The 21,817-nt window shown below is 50.0% G+C and overlaps 8 protein-coding genes and 1 pseudogene across 9 annotated transcripts, besides 1 other annotated feature; 3 read left to right on the top strand and 6 right to left on the bottom strand.

Annotated features, from left to right (window-relative positions):
• The first annotated feature begins 56 nt into the window (after positions 1-56).
• NCS54_00998600 lies at positions 57-3,887 on the top strand (annotated as a pseudogene). Its single transcript has 3 exons — positions 57-1,362; positions 1,418-2,039; positions 2,102-3,887.
• Positions 57-3,887: a sequence feature.
• Positions 3,888-5,994: 2,107 nt separating this feature from the next.
• NCS54_00998500 (Hypothetical protein) lies at positions 5,995-6,837 on the top strand (the record flags this gene model as incomplete). The annotated part of the gene is made up of 1 exon (XM_053155310.1): positions 5,995-6,837. The coding sequence occupies one exon, from the start codon at positions 5,995-5,997 to the stop codon at positions 6,835-6,837; it is 843 nt and encodes a 280-aa protein (XP_053011285.1).
• Positions 6,838-6,907: 70 nt separating this feature from the next.
• On the bottom strand, positions 6,908-8,722 carry NCS54_00998400 (Zn(2)-C6 fungal-type domain-containing protein; the record flags this gene model as incomplete). Its single annotated transcript, XM_053155309.1, has 6 exons — positions 6,908-7,455; positions 7,501-7,675; positions 7,719-7,894; positions 7,937-8,085; positions 8,135-8,259; positions 8,303-8,722. 6 exons carry the CDS (start codon positions 8,720-8,722, stop codon positions 6,908-6,910), a joined length of 1,593 nt encoding a protein of 530 aa, XP_053011284.1.
• Positions 8,723-9,753: 1,031 nt separating this feature from the next.
• On the bottom strand, positions 9,754-10,605 carry NCS54_00998300 (HpcH-HpaI domain-containing protein; the record flags this gene model as incomplete). Its single annotated transcript, XM_053155308.1, has 2 exons — positions 9,754-10,241; positions 10,290-10,605. 2 exons carry the CDS (start codon positions 10,603-10,605, stop codon positions 9,754-9,756), a joined length of 804 nt encoding a protein of 267 aa, XP_053011283.1.
• A 1,483-nt stretch (positions 10,606-12,088) lies between these two features.
• Positions 12,089-13,210, bottom strand: NCS54_00998200 (Hypothetical protein; the record flags this gene model as incomplete). Its single annotated transcript, XM_053155307.1, has 2 exons — positions 12,089-12,335; positions 12,387-13,210. 2 exons carry the CDS (start codon positions 13,208-13,210, stop codon positions 12,089-12,091), a joined length of 1,071 nt encoding a protein of 356 aa, XP_053011282.1.
• A 2,679-nt stretch (positions 13,211-15,889) lies between these two features.
• On the bottom strand, positions 15,890-16,924 carry NCS54_00998100 (Protein kinase domain-containing protein; the record flags this gene model as incomplete). Its single annotated transcript, XM_053155306.1, has 1 exon — positions 15,890-16,924. One exon carries the CDS (start codon positions 16,922-16,924, stop codon positions 15,890-15,892), a length of 1,035 nt encoding a protein of 344 aa, XP_053011281.1.
• Positions 16,925-17,141: 217 nt separating this feature from the next.
• On the bottom strand, positions 17,142-17,684 carry NCS54_00998000 (CinA domain-containing protein; the record flags this gene model as incomplete). The annotated part of the gene is made up of 1 exon (XM_053155305.1): positions 17,142-17,684. One exon carries the CDS (start codon positions 17,682-17,684, stop codon positions 17,142-17,144), a length of 543 nt encoding a protein of 180 aa, XP_053011280.1.
• Positions 17,685-18,091: 407 nt separating this feature from the next.
• On the top strand, positions 18,092-19,054 carry NCS54_00997900 (PARP catalytic domain-containing protein; the record flags this gene model as incomplete). Its single annotated transcript, XM_053155304.1, has 6 exons — positions 18,092-18,233; positions 18,281-18,386; positions 18,434-18,637; positions 18,682-18,732; positions 18,778-18,913; positions 18,956-19,054. The coding sequence occupies 6 exons, from the start codon at positions 18,092-18,094 to the stop codon at positions 19,052-19,054; spliced, it is 738 nt and encodes a 245-aa protein (XP_053011279.1).
• Positions 19,055-19,359: 305 nt separating this feature from the next.
• NCS54_00997800 (HET domain-containing protein) lies at positions 19,360-21,307 on the bottom strand (the record flags this gene model as incomplete). The annotated part of the gene is made up of 2 exons (XM_053155303.1): positions 19,360-21,176; positions 21,223-21,307. 2 exons carry the CDS (start codon positions 21,305-21,307, stop codon positions 19,360-19,362), a joined length of 1,902 nt encoding a protein of 633 aa, XP_053011278.1.
• Between the last annotated feature and the right edge of the window lie 510 nt (positions 21,308-21,817).

The raw sequence follows: 21,817 nt of genomic DNA, 5'->3' as shown, positions 1-21,817 counted from the left end.
CCCGCCCGCCCTGCGGCTGAGACCGCCAGAGCATGAGGATTTCGGTTCTTGCATAGCTCCAACTCTCCGTCTTCAATCACTTCCTTCCAGTCATGCAGGATGCGCAACCAGAGTTTCCGCCAGAGGAAAGCACGGCAGATTGTGCCATGACACAGCCCGACACCGATTCTGGATATGGAGGCTCGAGTAACGCGAGTCTCCAGACACATGATGACCACCTCGACCCCGAAGCCAGCTCCACGGCGTCTACCAGTTGCTCTCGCCCTCAACCACCGTCCGACACCGGGACGATTCAGCCGCAACCACAGCTAATCCGGATACGACCGATTAAGAAACAAATCGATATAGCAACGGCGAGACGGGCCAACGATGTCATCGAGCAGATGAGCCTACTGTTGCAAGAGCACATGGTGAAGTCCAAACGCTACAGATACCTGTCGAGGCCCAAGCGTAACCCCCCCTCCATGTCAATACGACCCATTGTGCTTGGGACAACAGAAGAGGATGCCAAGACTTGCCTGGTCATCTTCTGTACTGACAGTCACGGAGCTCATGATAAAATCAAAGACTTCCTTCGTAAATCTTTTGTCAAGGAACTGTACCAGCCTCGAGACAGTTCGGAGCCCTCTTTTGATGTCCACGTCGTCGGCGCATCGCCGAGTGAACAGGCCGGTGTTGCAGTCGGTATCCCTATAAACAACCGCCAACCCGAGACATCTACGTGCACTCTCTGTGGGACATCTATCTACTTTATCCAGGAGAAAAGCGAGCAGAAGCACTTTGCGACAATGGGGGGCATCCTGCGGCTAGAGTTTCCAGATGGCACCAACGACTTGTATGGCCTAACTGCCGAGCACGGCGCCATAGACCCAAGGGACTCTGACGACAGCGATACCTCCATGTCAGACGGAGGTAGCGACTATGGCGATTCTTCATCAAGACCTGCTTCGCCCGCCACCATGGTCCAAATTGACTTTGATCTGGGGCCATGCTTGGATGTTCCCACACGAAACGATCAGGAAATGCACTCAGAAGTCGATGATCTCGAGCCTGTCATGGCACGCGTGGAGCTATCGGCTTTGGAAAATACCCAAAATGGTGCATTTCGCGACTGGGCATTATTCCCCCTACCAACCAGAGACCTGAAGCCAAAACCAAACATGCTCCAGCTCCAAGGACAACAACCCAAGGCACTGAGAATGCCAGATGGGCTGGCTGACATTTCAGAGAGCCGGACAGTTCAAATTATCACGGGCTCTGGATTGAAGAGGGCAACCTTGGCACCCTGCCTTAGCCGTGTTCTCCTCAAACCGGGCACTGCATTTGTATGGGCTTTCACGGTAGAGTTGCAAACAAATTCCGGTATGGACACTAAAAAAGTCGAGCTTTATCGAGCAGTAACTAACCGCCGCCACAGACATTCACCGAGGCGATTCGGGGTCTTGGGTTGTCGATCCGCTGACACTTGAAGTATACGGCCACCTGGTAGCTACTGATGTCCTGATGGGTGCTTATGTTATCCCTTTGGTCGATATCATCGAAGATATCAGAAGCCGCCTCTCTGAAGTATCGGTTCAGTTTCCATCCGATCATCTGTTACACCCGAAGGATGAGGCCATGAAACCGTCCTTAGCTCGAGAATCCGTGGCCCACTGGGAGGACACCCACCATACTATCCCCTCTGCCTATGATCGAACTTTATACGGCAGTAACTCCGTGACTGGGACTAGCACGATTGATGGCACCGAGCCACCGGCCTCGGTATTCTCTCAACCAATTTCCACGACCACTGCAGCCTCCAGCTCCACGAACTGGGGGGGAGGTGGTTTCAAGCCCGGAGCTTCAGAGACTATTGCTGGCGGGACAAGGTTCAAATCGGCCAGTATGGTAAGCTTGGCCCCGAGAGTCTCTCGGCCCGCTCTTTGGAAGGCCTCCAATATGCGAAAAATGGCAAGACTCTATTCTTACACTACGCTTTCCCTGGCCATGATTATGGAGGTAATATATAGTGACCATGACCATGCGGATCCTGTGCCCGGGTAAGTTCCATGTCCGGACTTCCTTTGCCTGAAATAGCTAACTAACTCTTGTTTCATCTTAGAATTGAATCGGCAAATAAAAAGATCCATACCTTGCTCGATAAGCAGCCCAGATGGATTCACCCGCGAGATAGAGACGATATGAGAACTCGCTTACGAGAGCTGGTCAAGTCACCTTTTCGCCAGAAACAGAAGCATCACGGATCGAACCCTGATGTCAAGAGTACCTCTGGGCGCAATGTATCTGGGGTCGTACCGACTGACCAGGGATCCGAGCATCGCCCCTCTTTCGAACCCTCGCAGAGATCAACAGCACGTCCTACGAAGTCCTCGATCATGCGCATCCTCTCAGATTACTCGCCAGATTATGTCAACAATGTCGAGATGTTGATGAGCCGTTACAGCTTAGAGGAAACTTTGGACGCAGAGGCAGACTCCTCTGACGAGACGCGGTCGCCAATTGGCGTCTCGATCCACGACAACTGGCTTAATGGCAGTGCACCTGCTGCCGGGCGTTCTGAGAACATAGTCCCAGGAGACTTTCTCCACCTCGATGAGTTGCTCGTCGGTCATGAACCCTGTGGCCAAGGACTGGACCGGCATGGCCATCGATCGTGCCTCTGCCGCGTGAGGGATGAAGTGAGCACTGATGACTGGGTTACGGCATCAGGTCCAACGCCAAAGGCGACCGATATATTGACTTCGTCGACCATGGAGATGCCCGTCCCCGCCTTTTCACTTGCCGACTCTTTCGGAAACACAACGTTGCACCTCCTGGCTGCACGAGATGCCACGAAACAGTGCCTCATACGAGCGGTGGCCGTGGTACCAGACTCGATCTTGACGGCGGCTAACACGGCGAATCAGACTTTCCTCCATGTTTTGGGAACTTTTTGGTTCGAAGAAGCAACCTCCGAGGGCGCTTTGCTTCCAAGACTCTTGTACCAGCTGAGCCTTCGGAATTTTGACATTTGTGCCCGTGATATTTACGGACGCAATTTCTTCCATATCTACCAGGCTATTCTACCGGATAAATCCGCTATGGAGGATCTTCTTACAGCTTTCGGCCGGGGGAATCTTGCTTCTCGCGATGCGTTTGGGATGATTCCCACGGGTTTACAGGACTACCCGATACCGTTGCTTGAACAGGAAACTGAGCAATCATCCAGCAACAGTCCGTTGACAAGTAATGCACGGCTATTATCGGGAGTGCGTGCTGCAATCTCAGACCCTTTACTGGAAGACTCATCTGGCCGGAACGGGTTGCATTTCCTTGCAAATGCAATTCTTTCAGAGGACATGCTTCAGGACAACCCCGGGGCCTCGGTTGGAGATGATGGTCGCAGCAAGTTCAGTCGCAGTGACCGACGTCCTCAAACTGACAGCTCATTCAAGATGCTTTCCCAGCGCAAGAGTCTGATGGAAAAACTGCTTGTGGCGGGCGTGAACCCTAACCACTATAACGGAGATGGGAACACGGTACTCATGGCTTTTGCGGCACATCTTCCAGAGGACGATGATTATAGGCTACCATGCCAGATCATCGCCACATTAGTGAAAGAAGGCGCTCACGTCAACGCGCGAAACCGCATGGGGGAGACGGCGCTTCACATCGCGGTGAGGACTGGCCACAAACTCGTCACTAGAGCGCTTGTGGAAGCTGGGGCCAACGTGTATGCGCGAGACGGAGAAGGACGCAGCGTTCTCGATATTGCTGATATCACAGCTCTCCATGCCAAGGATGTCAAGGATTATGCCCACGCTGAAGCTGCTCGTGCGTGGCTTTCGGGCCTCCAAGCATGCGCCGTGCAGAATCCTACAGTAAAGCAAGAATGGGGGATGCGATGAAGTTGGGAATCATGAGATGTAAGAATGGGGAACTATCTTTGATTGGTATGCAAAGCCCTGAGCCAGGTTTGATTTTGACTAACTGAATATTTAGTGCGTAGATATACAGTTGCGGTGGGCAATTCTTTAGGAAACCAGACTGATTTGTCGAATGGAATTATACTGAAGCATAGATGAAAGGATTGATCTTGAAGTATTTTAAACATCCTTGACCGAAAGATACGTATCATCCTGTTTTGTGATGCATGCTTACATAGAGAGGATATTAGTCAAGGGACACATTGATCGCAAAGACAACGCTATGCAACGGAGTAGGCCTGTTGATACAGCCCTTCCAGCTACACACTGCATGGGAAACCTGTAAATCCAGCACATCGACAGTCTTAAAAGACGAGACAATAGCACAAGCATCTACCAGGGATTTAGAGAGCTTATAGTGGGTTGCCCCTTATAGGTGATTTTTTCTTCAGGTAGATAGACGGGAAGACACGTGGACATGTACCAGGCTTATGATGATAAAACAACCTTAATTCAACAACCCCATGGCTCTATTTAGAAGGTGCCCAGATGGGCTTCTATAGATTCAGTCGTAGACCTGTATCCTGAGACCTGAAAAGTCTCCCACGTCTTGAAACTGCTTATCGGCAGTGAATCTCCTTGTGGTTGTGGCCCAGGACAACCGCGCAGTCTAGAACGTGCAATGTCAGTAAACTTTTTGAGTGAGAATGAACTGCTATGCAATACTTACGTCCTCGGAAAATGTCACCACGGTTGTTGGTGAAGTAGGCGCAAGGTCCGACGTGGGTTTGCTCCGTGTTCATTCTGGTGCATGCTTCGTGGACATAGTCTATACCACAAGTCAGAGTTTGAAGGCGTAGTATTTCATCCGAAGGGAATCAACTTACCGCCTCGAATCCAGTACCAGTTGTTGTTGGCGGTCCAGACTTTGTTGGCATCTTGAGTCCAGGCGGATGACACGTTGGTCAGGGCAAAGAGGGCGGTGGCGACGGAAATGAAGCGCATCTTGAAGTCTTGAAGTTGACAAGTGATGATTGAGAGAGAATTGAGCTGTTGATTCTGTTGAAGCTACAAGAATGAAGAGCATCGAGGAGCATCCTTATATATTTCCTGTAGATCCACAGAAAATGGTTCATCACCAGTGACAATGATTGTACTCCGGAAATGAGGACTTTCATCAAAATGCAAGCTTGGACCAGAATCGTGACACAAAGTTTATTGACTGATTACTTGCCAAGATAGACACTAACTTGATCAAGCCAAGTTGTTCTTGGTTTGTGGGACTATGCGCTCTGCCATTGGCTTGATCGGACTTGTGCATGTAGCAATAGAGCCTCGGACTGTAATTTAACTCAGTCCGAGGTCCTGTTCCTGCATTTCGCAGTCATGAAACAGGGCGACTCCTAGACTCAGCGGTTGCCAGCAAGTCGGTGTAGGAACACTTTGCCCAGACTTGAGAATGCAGCTGTCCTCGTCCTGGTCCTTGCGGTCTTTGATGTCTTTGGATCTTTGGTCAGTCATCCTAGCCACTGCGGCTGGCCTCGAACCACCAGCTGCACAGGCTGAGAAAATCTGTTGACAGGGGCGCTTGTCCTCTAGGGCGACATGACTTGGACCATGTTCTTAGATAGCATCTCGAAACTGGACAGTATTTTGTATTCTAGTTATGCCCTCGCGCGATTGGCTCTGCTTGCATTCTGTTAATATACCTAGTTGACCAATTGTCTGTAGGGTGAGACAATAGCTTGGACCTGACAGTTGGACCCCTATTTGGGATGAATCGTCCAAACTACCACCGGCCTTCGGCTCAAGGACCGACATCCGAGATTCAAGTCAATAAGGACCCTCGGGAGCTCGGTAGAGTCCGTTTCAGGGGTTTTGCCGGCTAGCGCCGCCGTCAGCTTACATCCCAACTCGGCGATATTATGCTGACCATGCTGCCGATCCAAAATTAACGGGCCGCCCTAAATGAACAGCTCGGATCACCAGCTCGGACCCCTAGCCAATAGCCATGGAGAAGATTTATTAGAGCTTGGCCCCCCGAATCTGAGTGAGATTTCACTTTCAACTTCAAATTCATCAGTTCAAGATGGAGGAGACCAAGAAACCCAACGGCACTGATCCTTCAGCTGGAGTCGCTCCTGAGGGAGCACCTGAGCAAAACGAAAAGACTCGGGGCAAGCCTGCTTCATCGCCACCAATCCTATGCTTAGGAGCACCTCGCACCGGGACGGCCTCCCTGATGAAGGCCCTGCAGATCCTGGGATACCCCAATGTGCATCACGGATGGGACGCCTGTGAAGAATACGACCTCCAATGGCAATGGCCCATCTTCGATAGGGCCAACGACGCGACCTTTCCAAACCTTCCGACATACCGGGGCACGCCCTTTTCAAGAGATGAATGGGATGAGGTCTTTGGCCGGTACGATGCCGTGTCCGACATTGCCTCTCACTACGCCGAATCTCTGATCCCTGCCTACCCAGACGCCAAGGTCATTCTAGTGGAGCGCGACATTGAAAAATGGTACAACAGCATGGTCCCTGTTGTCAAGGACTCGACAAACCCCAGATTCAGGGCCTTTGTGACCAAGGTCTCTTACTACACCGGCTACACCAGTGCCCCCGCCTGCTTCCGGATGCAGCAGGGCTGGACGAGGTCTGAGTCAAACAACGATGTTGTCAAGAACCTCAAGACGACATATGTCAGGCACTACAAGTACGTGCGGGAGGCAGTCCCGAGCGATCAGCTCCTCGATTTTAAGCTCACTGATGGATGGGAGCCGCTATGTCGTTTCTTGGGAAAAGAAGTTCCCGACGTGCCTTTTCCACATGTCAACGACGCTGCAGAGTACAAGGCGAGGGGTAAGAGGCTGCGCAATAAGATTCTCAAGGCGGCAGCGCGCAAGTTTTTCTGCCCATGCCTTGGCTAGATGCCAAGAGAGTGGTGTTCTGGAACTATAGATCCTCATTGTTGCTTATACCTGGTCTGTCATTTCATTTCTATGAATTTAATCTTTGTATATATCTTCGTAGTTCTGCAAAATCTCCCACGTCTTGCCCTGTCAAACTCCAGTCTGGATCATTAAGCAGTGACTGATATTGATCAAATGAGTCTCCCAGAGGCAAATCCTCAAGCTCGCCATTTAAATCGACAGGGTGAAGCCATTGATCTGACATGTCCCATACGGGAGGATACCAATGAGGATATTCATGTGGAGGGTGGGCACTGTGAACGACGCTTGTGTCAGATCCTTGGTGCTCTGGATTCGATATAGCAGTTGTCTGATTAGTCGATGTGGGTGTGTTGGCCTCGCGAGAGTTCAGAGTAGCTGAAAGATGATCTCGCACGCTCTGGACTTCTTGGAACCTCTGCCTTGCAAAGGTATTGCCATGTTCAGCCATGTAATGCAACATATCCATTGCATCTTTGAGGCCTGGTGTAGGATTGAGTCTCTGGCTTGGCTCACAAGCTGAATCAAAGATCATGGTGAGAAGCATGATGAAAGCTGCTGAGAAGACGGCGTCGCAGTCAAAGAAGCCGAATATTGCTGGGGTCAAATTAGTTACAATTCTCCACAAGAGATGCCACTTACGAAGTATTCCCTTTCTCTTTAGAGCAATTACAACCTCGAGAAGTCGCCTCGCAGCCTCTGAGCAGGTCTTGGAAAGCGTGTCGAGTGAGCCACCCTCGAGCTCGTCGCAGGGTTGGCCGCTCAAGATGAGTTGTGCGGCGTGAAGCATGAGAGGGCGAATAGTTAACAGCGTGGCCTATATAGTCAGCTTAATTCACACACATAACGTGTATCCGTACCTGATAGAGCATGAGATGCAAAGATGCAGACGTCCTGAGTGCGAGTTCCGAGTTCCCGCAAAGACTCAGGGATTGTTCTGATGGGATCTCTTTTGCAATATCGGCCAAGCTCTTGATAATCTGCTGAGCGTGGGAGACAAAATCTTGCTCCTTCTTGAACTTGGTGCCATACAAGACTATTGAGGTCAGACTTGAATTCAAGCTAGGCATCGACTTACTTGTTATCACCTGCCCAGTCACCTGAGCAATCTTAATGTTTGTGCGAATGGCAGCGCCAGTTGGAAATCCCGGGGCTTCAGAAGGTAGGGGTATGCTTATGGCGCTGTCAATGATCCCTGATGGCTTTCCATTTGCTGCGGCTAGGCGTCTGACTTATTAGTGGTGTCTTTTTTTTTTTTTTAAATGATCTAGCTTACCTCTCTTGCATGTATATAGTCCACCAAAGTCGGTTGATCTGTGCCTTTTCTGACCTAAGAAGGTTCCGTTCAGAATCCTTCTGATGATACCCGTGTAAAATGGCCAGTCGGAGAGCAGTGTTTATCTAGTCAAGTTAGTCGCAGTCGATAAGCAACTGATGTACTCACATAAAGATAGGCCTCCTCCTTGCGGTGGGCCATCTGAAGGTACATGGCCATGAGGGCATTGACCTCAACTGCCAGCCTCCCAAGCCTATACTGGGCGCTTGCTGTAGGTAGATGCGTCTCTGCAAATTCAAAGAACGCAGTTCCTGGTAAATCTTCTCCCTCCTCACCATTACCAGCCCGGAAGATTTGTCCAATGGCTAGAACAAGAAGAACCTGCATATACCATAGTTCATGAATCTGAGGATCATCCATGTTCTCGTACAGCCACCCAATGCGATCAGTTAGGCCTCGAAGGTCATAATGACACTGCGTCTGTCCAATATAAAATCCGACGGTCTCGAGGAGTCGAAAGGCTTCTTCTTCACTGGGTAGCTGTGGAATAGCTTGAGTAGACGCTCTGAAAGGTGGAGAATGATTCATCGTAGGCTGTACAGGATTTGGGGATATGGGGATTGTTCTGGCACTCGATGGACCGGAATTAGTGAGTACTTCATGAACCTTTCTCCCGAATTCGTTACTGGAACTCAAGGACGATTCGGCAGCGATGGTTGGGGCATGATATTGGGATCTGGACTCTAGATTTGGCGTTCGAGTCTGTGTCTCTGGCAGGGCGTGTTGTTCATTTGAACCATGAGGGGCCTGTGACGTGCTGCTCCTCGGGGTGGTTGATTGACCATGAGCCATTGGCATGTCTGCGTCCAAGACAGGGCTCCCTAGGCTGAGTCCAGGCGTTGGTGATCCAGGATTAAGCAGACCCAAAGACTCTGACCTGGGTCTCGTCCCTTGACTCATATAAGCAGGATTCGATGGAGCTGGAATCTTCAAATCACCATTGCTGGAGAGCGGCTCTATGCCCTCACTTTCATATCTTGCAAGCCGGCTTTCGAGTTCCGCAATCTTGCTAATGAAAATGTTAAAGAGATCAATAACAGCAAGGTAACTCATACGTCACCGAGTATATCCGCCGCGGGCCAAGTGGACTAATCGAACATGACAGTCCTCGCTTCGAGCAGTACTGACATGGCGCGGTGCCAGAGCATTTGACTTTTTTCGAACGACATGTATGGCAACTGAGCTGTTAGACTTTCGGCTTGCGGTTGAAATAAGAAAAGGTCAAGACTGACGCAACTACAACTGTGCTCTTTTGGGCGGAATTCCTTGACCGCTTTGAAGGGTTTGCAGCACGTCTTGGCGAAGCCGACATTGTGTGGAGTAGCCGAAGAATTCGATAAATCCTACTGGAGTGTAATTTCTGCTATAAGGTCTGAAGGGTCAGGTTCCACGTTTCTGGGCTCCGAGGCATTGGCAGTGCAAGAAATGTGGTCAAGATTGAGTTCGGAGGGGGCCGCCGAGGCTTTTATCTCACAGGCGGGGCGGGCAAATGACTCGTTGACGAATGGCTTGATTGCAAAATTGGGACTTGGAGATAAGATCGCCCCCCTGTCACGCTATCACAGACGCACTGGGGGTATGGCTCTAACAGCTCTCTGTCCTCCGCCGGCTATCAAAGACAGATCTTGCTGAACAAGCATGAACCGAGCACCCAGAGTGTTGATGAACCACTCGTGAAGTGTGGGGTTATCATAGACACCTGCAACTCCAAAGATCTTGTTGTGCTTTCGGCACACTTGGCTGACCTTTTCCATTGAAGTTCTGTATTCCTTGCTGTCCCAGTTGCCACCAACTCCTAGGTCAATGCTCAGGTCAAATGATCCAACTAGAAGGACGTCGACGCCATCAACTGCTGCGATTTCTTCAGAGTTGTTGACAGCGTTTTTGCTCTCGATCATTGCAAAGACTGTTGATCCCGAGTTGTTGCCAAACCCAATTGCTTCGTTTAGAGGTGTTGGTCGCATGTTGAATAGAGGCATGGCGCCTGTCATTGAGCGGCATCCATGAGGAGGGTACTTGGAGATTTTCACGGCTGCCTTTGCTTCGTCTGCCGTGGGTTAGCTGTTGTCCAGTCGGATACTGACAGTGTTCTTACCTGCGCTTTCAATGTGAGGAAATATCACACCCATGGCACCTCCATCAAGCACCCGTTGAACGAAACCATTGCCACATTGATGAGGGACTCTGACGAATGGAGTAATGCCTGCGAGATGGCCGATGTTGCATAGATTGCTTGCCTCAGCAAGCGTCAACCAGGCATGTTCGAGATCGATAAAGAGAGAGTCAAAACCGGCATGTCGAGCTGTTTGAACGATTTGAGGATTTGTTGATAGTTTTATACCAAATGACTTGCAGACTTCTTTGCGGGTGACGCATCTGAGGAGGTTGTTGGTGTACTGAGTCGAAGCCATGGCTGAGCACTTTGGGGAGGTGAGATGACGAGTTGGGGATATGGATAGTTATTGAGCTGCCTTTTGTCTCGGAAGTTTATATCTACCTTATCGGACGTCATCTCCGATCTAAAGAGCAAGCTTCTCTACCTTCTGAGATCGAAATGTGAGATCCATGCGGGGTTGCTTTGGCTTCGGAGACGGCGGCCGATGCTTGGTGGGACCATCTGCATGACGTTTGAGGCAGTTGAATGTTTATATAGCCTTCTAGGCTTCAACTCCCATGTATAAATCACGCATGAGAGGATGATGGGCATATGGCGCACTGTGGAACGCTGTGTTATCATGATGTGCACAACAGGGTAGGATATAGTTAAAGCCCGGCCCTTGATGGGATAACTGAGCCAGAGGACAGCACAACAGGGTAGTTAGCCAACCTACTACCGTGAGATCCCTGGAATGTTCGTATAGGTACGGAAATAGTTGCTTGTCACAAAAGAATTATTTTGTGGTGTATTTAGAGGCACTTTGCAATGTTCATACTGCCAGAACAGCAGGGTAAAGTGGCTTCTGTCTCCTTTCTCCCCGAGTTGCCGCTCCTTGGTTCAGGTCATTCCCAGTCATTGTTTTATATAATACTACCTCTTCGACCATGAAAACGTTTGATGATTATCACTTTCTCTGGCGCTCGCCAATTGAAGCTACCTGCAGAACAAAGAGGCTTACCCAGTGGTTGACAATGTGACTGGGGAGAACCACTGTGTTTGTATTGGGATATGATGTTGTGATGTGTTGATACTATGTTCTTTGTTAGAGTTAAAGCCCGGCCTCGATGGGATAAATGAGCCAGAAAACCGTGACTGGGGAGAAGCTGAACCGCAATAAGGGAAGGGAACAAGCGGCAGATGGGCTTGCGTGATTTTCACCGCGTGACTTTTAGCCTCTCGTCGGTGTTGGGGCATATTCCAAGACGGCATATGTTGCCCCCTGGCAAGACTGGTATAAGCCCCCTTGCTAAAGCTAGGGTAACTACCCTCGTGTCGGAAGCCTCGGTGTCGCCCGCTGTAACCCCTGTACGGTGACTTGAGTCTGACAAACAACAAGGGGACATGTCTACCGTAGCATCGAGAGACCCAGACATTCCAACTCCTCCACTTTTCCACTTTTAACCGAGATCCTACGGTAAAACAAAACGTGGGAAACATGCACGAAACAAGGAAAAGCTCCGCATTGGAGCAGAGTTGACATTTGTTTTCTCTTTCCCCAGTCTTGGTGCCTCTTTCCTCTGACTAGCCACCGCATGCCTTGAAGATGGGTCTTCTGACTCAGTTATCCCATCAAGGACCGGGCTTCAACGATATCAAAAACAAAATATCAACATATCATAGCATCATATCCCAATTAACACAGTGGCCTTGCCTTGAAGATGAAAGGTAAAAAGAAGGAGAAGAAGAATGACTGAAAACTACATAGATTACAAGATTGATGCTTCTATACAAATACATTACTGTGTTGGTATTTCACGGTGGCTAGTTCCTCCAATAACTCCCTGTTTCCTCCGCCTTGTCGGTGTTCGTCTGAGTTTTTCTTGTTCGATAACCATCACTGCACCAGGGACGAACTCGACGCCCCGGTTGCGGCTATTATGCCGAGTGTGAAGCCTGCGGTGGTTGTTGAGGTTGTCCCTTCGGTTGAACTGGCCTCTACCGCAGAACTCGCAGGAGAAACGGTTGGGGCCCTCGCCGTGATAGCTGTATAATCTATTAGTGGTGATGAGGCTTAAAATACGTCTACAAACTTACGATTGCTTGTGTCTCTTGAGGTGCTCTTTACGCCGGAACGCCTTGTTGCAACCTGGATAGTCACAACTGCTCCAGACCGGATCCGCAGGGGCAGGGTCGGGCTTGACGGATCGTTTCCTGGGTCTTCGGGTTTGAGAATGCTGAAGCTCAGCCGTCTTGCACTGAATATCGTTCACCACCATCTGCCGGGATCGAGGTTGCTTTGGTGAAATCGAGTCATGGTCATAGGAGTCGTGGACATAATAGGGAGCCTCTGACTGGTGGTCGATGTGGAGCACCTCGCCATTGCATTGTGGGTAAGAGATCGGGCTGTCGCTGGCGCAGGACCAGGGTGAATACATCTCAGTCGCCTCGAAACCCGAAGTCATCTGGGTGGGTGTCATGACGAAGGAGGTAGCGCTAATGACTGCCCCGGGAGAGATTGGAAAGCAAGGACTCGATGGCGTTATTGAACCCATAGAGCCGTTATGTTCCATGTCTATCTCTCTGTAGTGCAAACCCACGAGCTCCTGCTTCATTGGCGTGTTTGGGGGGCAGTCAGGAAATGGGATATGCTCCGACTTCGTCTCGACGACAGCGTCAAGCATAAAGTCGCCCACAGTCGAGCGAGGAGCCGCATCAACGCCGTGAGAGATATTGTAGGATCCGTCAGGTTCTAAAGCTGACAACTCATAGGGCGATGAAAATCGAGATGTAGGAGTGAAAGGGTCGTAAGAAGAGGAGGCAGAAGAGAAACTTGAGGTGTAAGGGTATGAAAAGGACTGAGTGTAACTGAAGCAGTTGTCCATCTCAAATTGAAAGTCTGACTTGAATTGATGGGCCATTGTGAAGGGAGATGTTTTGGGTTTGATGAAAGAAGTAAAGTATTGTTTGTAGTCGGATATGAATTCTTCAAGACAAATAAGTGGGTGAGAAGCAAGAATGTTTAGGATACGTCCCAAGAGGGGTGAAAGGAATCTGATAAAACCAGTGCACACATGACTCTTGTCGAGAATGCATCGATGGGCTTACCTTGAAGATATACCGTCAGATGGAATGAGTGCGAGACCGAGACATCCAACTCGCAAATCCACTCCTGGCAGATTGAAAAATGACGGTATCATTCAAAGGGAGCGAGATAGAGACATATGATCTGCCAGTGGGTTGATGGCCTGCAGACGCTGAGCTCTCGCCTCTCGTCACCGGAGAGGTGGTGTCAAACCCGTAACTTGGTCCAACAGTGGGTCTAGAATCATCATTTGAAAAAGAAATGGGTAGCGTCATCCGGTATGCTTGCCATTCTAGACAACTCCCGATCAGTGGACAGTGGCTAGGCATGCACCGCGATTGCGGGTTTTGATACCACCTCTCCGGTGAGCAGAGTGGGAGTTTAACAAACCACCGGGTAGACTTGGAGTGGAATACGGTCGATTAAGCAGGGAGGTTTGAGTTCTCCACTGTGGGCTAGTTGGTGCTCGAATAGCCTGATGTTTTGGATGGATTGATGTTGAGATACGTCAAGCTAGACCAGAGCGAGAAGCTTGATCTTGGCCCTGCATGAACTGGGGTGGCTAGATCTGACGCGAACCTCTTCTATCTTCTCCCCGGGCTTATTACTCCGCTAGGGCAACCAGAGAACCTATCAAGATGTATCTCCGCGGGCGTCTGTAAGGGGCAAGTGAGAATGGGTGTTGTGCAAGTGGATGCCACATGGTTCTGTCCCCGGCCCGCCCTCGGCTGCACCCGAAGGAATGTGACATGAACTCGAAACAGATGTCGAAACGAAATTGCAGACTAAAACATGTGGCCATATGACGAGGCCATTTCGCTAACGGCATCCGAGAGTCGTTAGTTCGGCGTCAGGACCATAACAGGGTTGGCCCGTGTTGAGGGTTGTGCCTTGCTTTAAAAGGGGGCTGGGAAGAGGCATATCCAACTTTATATAGGCAGGGGTTTCTCCCGTTCGAATCAGAGTCTCGTGTCTCTTTACCTTGACGTTACTCCAGCTTGCGGGCTAGGTATCTAGAGTTCGTCTGGAACCCTGTCTTCCCCACCAGCCAGCCACGAGGCGAAGGGAAAGATACTGAACTAACGCAGGGGAAGATCAAAAGAGTTATAACCGCTGCTTCTTTATAGCCAAGGAATTAGAAGACCTTTCTGCCTCTGATTCGTCGTTCAAGGCTACCTCCCTGTCTGTTACCACCCTCCAGGCCCGACCGGCTGGATCCGGCTGAGCCGGGTTGAAGATGGCATGCCAGAGAGATTTTTCCTCCCTCAAGGTAGTTCGGTGGTTGGGCAGAGCTCGTTTTCATCTCAACTCGGACGTTCATCCAGAGTGTGGACACAGGATGCCACGTGGATTATCAAACTACTGCACGGTCCCCCCCCCCTTTCAGGTTGGCTACAGCCAGGGGTCAGCCCTTCTCGCATGCCAAAGCCAACCAATTCTGGTATGGCTTTGAGACTGCGATGCACTTGTTGCGAATTGGGTTGACAGCTCTTGGATGGACTACCTTCCACACTTGCTAGGGGACGGCAGTTGACAATCTTCTTCCTCAGCCTATCACCCTGCTCCGAAAGGTGATTACTACCTTCTACCCCCACGGAGGCCTGAGGAGACTCCGCGAGGTATCTTATTCGGCTAGAGATGAAGCTTGGCACGACCCCCTTGTCCAAATCTGTTGCCACGCTTTGCCTGACAGCGAAGGGCGAAGGGCCGCTGAACCCACCCTCGTACCGATGAACCGCATGCTTAGTTTTCAATGACGTCTCCGTCATACACAAGATCAAAGAACACACTAAACAACACATAACAGCATTAAAAACCAATGCTGTAAACACCCTTACGTGAACAGAATATTTGAGAAATATCTGGCCGTGCCATCAAGAGAAATTTCTAATCGGTGCTGAACTCATAGCCCGTCACTCGCAAAACGGCGACTTGGTGGCAACAGAGTTGTCGTGAAGGCACCTCGACAAAAGCGAAAGATACCTTTCAAAAGTTACTACATGAAAGTCAGGTTACATCCTTTGCCGCAAGAGCGCATAGCGCAGAGGCTTGTTCAAAACTCAGAGCTCTCGCTCAGCTGAGCAGCACAGCTGCCCAAGGCTCTCAAAAGGTCAACACATATACTTACGAAACGCGATTAATACAAAGAAGCAATTGAAATTCAAGAACGTAATTTGGGTTGATCGGGGGATGTGGTTTTGGGAGACTTCAGAATCTACATGATGAAAGATATTGCTAGTTACACAGGTTACAGGGTGGCTTGTCCACGGAAAGGAAGTCTCAGAGAGATCTTATTAACTGCACGAGAGTTCTTTGGTCGAAAGCAGACGCCTACATCTCATATCATGGATTACTTCACTGCCTTAGTGTCTGAATAAGGAAGAGATTTGGAAGGTGTGTAAGTAGGTAGCATTTAATCAAGTTGATGGAGTTGAGTATTGATCTCTTTTGCATCTCCCCTTCTCCAGCCGAGTGAGTTCATTTCAAATCTAGAAGTGAGTGCCTCTATCAAGGATTATTTCTCCACACCCAAGAATCTTGTGATGTTTCTTACAGCCTGGTTATCGCCATCCACGCTATCAGCAAGCTCCTCGTCTACCCATCCTTCAGTCCACCCACCGGCAAAGTCGATAAGCCAGATGTTGTTCTCTTGATCAACGACCACATTAGAGACCTTGCCGTCGCCCCAAACTACACCAAGCTCATGTAACTTATCTACCGTCTCGCATATCTGATCTAGCCACTTCTTCTTCAGCTCCTTTGGTACAGCTGAAATATCCATATCTCGTAGAGTGCTGCCGTAGGAGCTGGGTAGAACCCAATCGCGTAATAGACCGATGATATCTCCCGAATCCGCAAATGTGACATATCCTTGAAGGTGAGGGACGCGGATATTCACAGCAGGGCCGCTGCAAGCATCCCATATTTTCTGCATGGCGACCAGCTCTCTTTCAAGGCTTGGGTTTTCGAGCCCTTGGCTGTGAGCCTTACAGAGCATGGTCTGGGACCCAACACGAGCTTTGCATACGGTGCCATAACCGCTGACAAGAACTTCCTGGACATGTACGTCCCTAGACGAGTATCGGGGCATCGTTTTGATGGCCTGGAATTCAGTCACAACCGCAGGGTTCGGCCCAGTATTGGGGACGGAAACCGACTCCTCTGGATCGATAGGAAATATGGTGGCTTTTCCATCGACGGTTTGGAGACGGTAATTGAGAGTTTCGGGGTAGAGAAGCGAATGAAGATCCTTGTTGGGCAAGGTGGTGTTCAAGGGCGCAATCTGCGAGAAAGGGATTCGTCCGAGGTCCAGAATAATATCGCAGATTTGATCAGTGATGGCATTGTATTCTTCGTCGTCAGCAAAGATGGCCTCATTCACAAGACGGATTATTCGATCCTCCAGGTTCTCTTGGGTTTCGTTAGGGCTTGCAAAGAGGGACAAAGTGATTAGTCTGCGATTGTACTCAAATGTGACGTCGGCGGATTCATCGTCACCACCGTTCATGCCAACGATTCCAAGCTCGACACATTCTGTTGGGGCACTCATGGTCAAACTGGGGGTTGGTGCTTAAGGAGTTAAGTTGGTAACGATGAATTGATGATTGCTTTATGCTGGATCTCTGTAGTGTACTAAACGACCATGCCGGAATAACGGGGTTGAGATTGTCTCATAAATCAGGCACCGAAGCGACGAGGTAATCTTCACAAGTAGGTGGTGAGCAGACGCTTATATTCTTCTAGTCAACCCAATCAACTCCTTTCCATTAGTTGCTCTTCTCCCTCGCAAGAAGTTCCTTTCGCAGTTGCGCTAGGGCCTCCAAGATTGTCGCCTGTCGGACCTGGTCCCGATCGCCCGGGAAATGGAACGGACCTAGTCCTCGGGCCTGCTCGGGGCTGGCGATACCGATAAATACCATACCCACTGGCTTTCCATCCTGCGAATCCGGCCCCGCAACGCCCGTCGTGCCGATGCCCCATGTCGTCGGTGTGTCTGTGCTGGTTGCGGTCCGCGCACCAGCCGCCATCTGTTGGGCTACGTCTTCGTGGATGACGCCGTGCTGGGCGATGAGGTCTCCATCCACCTTGAGGAGATGCTGCTTGAGAGGTGTCGCATAAGAAACGATGCCGCCTCGGAAGACGGAGCTTGCTCCAGACACAGAGGTGATTGTTGCCATGATTCCTCCGCCGGTCAACGACTCAGCCACACCGACTGTCTCTCCGGCCTTCTTGAGGAGACGGATCACGTCCGCAGCGACATCGCGGACGGTCTCGGAGGTTCGCTCGACGTACTTGGGCTCGACTGCCATGGTTGAAAAGAGATGAAGTGGAGGGTGGTGTCGAAGGATTGTGCTGACGGTGGAGATGCGATATTTGAGCATTTTGACTCGATCAGGCAGCAGGCTGTTGGTTGCCTTGCTGTCCGCCTTGTGATTTAGTGCATTTGATGGGCCAGCGTGGTACCAGCTGACTCACTTGCGGTGAAGATCCTTGTTGGCTGGCAAGCCACGATAAGAAGCGGCTGAATTCCAGAGCTGTTTGGCGTGCGATTGGCAAATATATACGGTCTGCATTTGTTTCTTGAGGCAACCTTTTGCCTGACATCTCACTGCATGAGGCTGTCGCCCGGTTTGTTGCGTGATAATGTAGATATATTCTGTAAGAAATGCCCAATTTTGTCGATTGCCGAGCACGACATCTTGACTGTTTGACCACCATGTCCAACGTCTGCTTGCAATGTCGCTATTACCCCAAAGACCCGGCACATACCTTTTGTTGCAAAGACTGCGCTAGAAACGCTGCCAATAATGCCCCAAGCCTGATTGAGATTCCAAGTGACCATGTCATGTACCTCAACGGTATGTCCCTATCTCTGGCTGTGTATTCTCAAGCTCAGTAATTGTAGCCGCTTCCGCCTTTTATGAAGGTTGGAACGGAACCCCGCCACTTATTCGGACCATCTACCTAGTCACCTGGACCCGAGAGTCTCGTAATGAGTTTGAGGCGTACCGGTATGACTCTTCCAAGTAAACATGTGTCACATCTCATTTGAGCATAGTGACCAAATCGAGAGCCGTGGAAACTTTATCGCTATGGGCAAGTACGCAGGCAACGAGCGGAAACGGTTCCGTGGTGCCGAGAGAGCTTGCACTATTGGCGAGGATGGCAACGTCACAATGTGCTACAACGGTGATTGTAAGCTTTGTGAGGCGCTTCGTGAAGGATTCAGGCCATATCTGGATCTCAAACGACGTACTGGATAGTAAGCCATGTCGATATTATTTCTTCAATGACTGACCTGAATAGCCATGGCACCAGGCTGGGTCCTGGCCTCTATTCAACCTACGGCACGTCCAAGTAAGCGCATCGTCCAGCTATCCATGTTATCGCTCACCTCAACAGGGCTGCAAAATATGCCATTAACAAAGTACCCTCCAATGTCCATGCGTTGATGCTCTGCCGAGTCGTGCTAGGGAATTCGTACGTCACAGAGCACGAGATGCCTTATCTCCAACAGCCTCCACATGGATATGACTCGGTCAGTTTATTGTAAAAGAATGATCACTTCTAACGGACGCAGGTTTACGCGAGGCCGGGGCCGTACAGTCAGTTCAACACGGATGAACGTGTTGTGTATACATCACGAGCCATGCGACCGGCGTATCTGATCATCTATTAGACCTGGCCTAATCTTGCAACATGGTTGCACGAATGAGGATAGGATGTTCATTGATACTCACGTGGCGGTGTTTTCTAGAAGGGAATACATGGCCATTTATGAAATACCAACGCAGGAGCTGAGTTGTCTTTCATTCAAGCTTCGATGGCAACACCAGACTGCGGTCTTGTACGGCACTACTGCATTGGATTTTAATGATGGAATCAATTAATAAATGGTCTAATCTTCTGGTTGACGGCCTCTTTGTAGATATGATTAACTAAGAATAGGAAAATGAAGGAAGTACATCAAACCCATAGGTTCATCTAGACCAACACCACGTCCTCGTCCCTGATACCCTCCTTCGTGAACGGCGTTGTGATATTTTTTAGGCCTGTTACCCTGTCTGCAAAAAAGAAAATCCCGAGACGCTTCCAGCAGCTTCTTCCATTGTTGGTCTCTGAACGGACTACTGCAAGCCCCGTGTACTGCCACACAGTTCTTCCATTCCCATAGTCGCCGTGCTTTTGCTTCTCAGAAGGCTGATATGAGTATTCTCTCCCGGCTCCCATATACCACGCTTCCTTCAACAACAAGATCATATATATATCGCCGGGAAGAGAACACCCAGGAGTCACACCGACATCGTCATGCGCATATACCATGGCTATCTTTGGATCCCAGGCAGATTCTCCCAGCTCATGACGCCCAAATGGCAAGATCCGAAGAGTCTCGTCGTCCCACTGAAGTGTAGCTGGTACTTTTCGTGTTCTGAGTGTAATCGAGAGACCTTGGAAGTCATGGAAGAGAACATCCTGGTTTCTCCAAGGCCAGAATCCAAGCTTGGGATGATTGAATGATACTACTTGCGCCCGATAGGTTGCATGTCGCAGCTGTGTGTACATCTCCATGGTGATCTGGAAGCTCACGGCATCTCGTTCTGAGAGAGGATCCGGAGTTCGAGGAACAGAAAACCAAGACCAGGAAGGGATATAATCCGGCCTGCTCTTCCACTCCTTCCGACAAAGCTCTCTTGTTTCCGGAGTGTGATCAATGGACCACAATAGTTGTAGGTCGGCAAATTCTTTCCACATACCAGCGAGATAAGTGAGTTTCGTCTTGTTCTGTATGGCCTTGGCCACCCCAGCAAAGGCTATGGCTCGATCTTTCTCGAATGTGAGGTCTCTTAGCCGGTATTCTTGAACCAGGCCATACCACTGACCGTTGAATGTTTCAAACTGGTCAACACCATGGAGGATGGTCTCAAAACCCGAGAATATCGAGTAAAAGTCCTGTTTTGATCTGGACACATTGACTGGCTGTCCAAGTAGTTCGTCCTTGACCCCTTCGCAACACTCCCAGAGTAATCGAGGGCCTCCATAGTAAACGTTTCGCGGACAAAGAATTCGTTCTTGAAATACCCACCCTCGAGATAGTAGAGGCCAGAGGTCGTCTTGTGTCATGGATGCCCAGCTTGAGCCTATCCATCCAGGGGCGTTTTGAACCAGGACATATTTGGATGTCTTTCCAGTACTTTGCTTGCCCTTTGTCTGCGAAAGCGTGGGCCATATCTTGCAAGGCAGGTCCAACCGAGGATCGCGTAGAAACCTCTTCTGTCCTTCGTCGAGAGGGGGGTACATGTATGATATGTTGCAGCTCGTCCGTCCATAAACAGACGCCATCTTGAGTGATTCCTTCTTCCAATCTTCCTCAGAGTCTTGGATGATGCACAATGAGTCGATCCAGATGTACCGAAAGCCCAAATCCCTAGTGATTCTAATTGCATCCAGATACTTTGCGGGCAGTCCAGGCTCTAGGATCCTGGTTTTGAAGCTTTCCAGGAGTGCTTGCTTGAGCTGGGGGCATAACGACGGATCCTTGCCCCAGCTGTGACTGAGTGTTGTATATCGCACACCTTTGAGGACAGATGGTCTGCATTCTAGTTTTATAGCCCCGCCACTGACATCAAGGAAGCGGGAGGGTAGTTCGCCCTTCTGAGCTACCAAGTGGGAAAAGTTACCACACTTTGTGTGGCCATTAGCACAGCTGTCGAACCAACTCTTGACTTGTGCCAGCCCAGCCTCACTTTTGGATGAGATGGTGACGGAATCCCAGTCCAGCGTTCTCTCGTTGAGTTTTGGGTCTAAGCTTGAGTTAGCAGGATTCCAGCTTTGGCACAAAACACTCACAGGAAGGCGGAAGGACATATATCTCACTGCGCCCTCCAGGCTTCTTGAGTAGATCCTCGTGCTCACGAACAGCTGCGAAGAACATGACAACCGTGCCAAACCTTCCCCTATCGTTGGTGAGCTTTCGTGTCTTTCTAACTACGCTGATCACCCACATTTGGCGACCTTGACCAGATGTTTCTGTCCCTGCGTGCGCTGGCGGACCCAAATCCCTCGCATGAATGTTAAGCATGAGGCGTTCCTTTGGATTATGCGGACAACTGAAGTTGTTTTTCAACAGGTCACCCATGCAATTGGTCCATAACAGCGCGCAGAGGTGACAGCCACTCAAGTAACCAGATTTCAGCTCATCCGCAGCGCAAAAATGGACAGTTTCGGTCGTCCCAGCTATAATCCCAACTTCTTCAGCCATATCCTTCAGGAGCTGAGACTCGCTTGTGAGTTTGTCGCATCTTGGACAGAGCTGATGAAGGGGGAGTGTGGTATCCTCGGGTACGAGACGTTCGTAACGATCGTGGTGAAGTGAGACCATAGCTCGTGATGTTCAGGTGTGCCAACGATGTTTGCTTCATGAAATCTGACAGTTGCATGAACA

This window comes from Fusarium falciforme, chromosome 8 (assembly GCF_026873545.1).
Source record: "Fusarium falciforme chromosome 8, complete sequence".
NCBI lineage: Eukaryota > Fungi > Ascomycota > Sordariomycetes > Hypocreales > Nectriaceae > Fusarium > Fusarium falciforme.
This window is presented reverse-complemented; position numbering and strand designations above follow the sequence as displayed.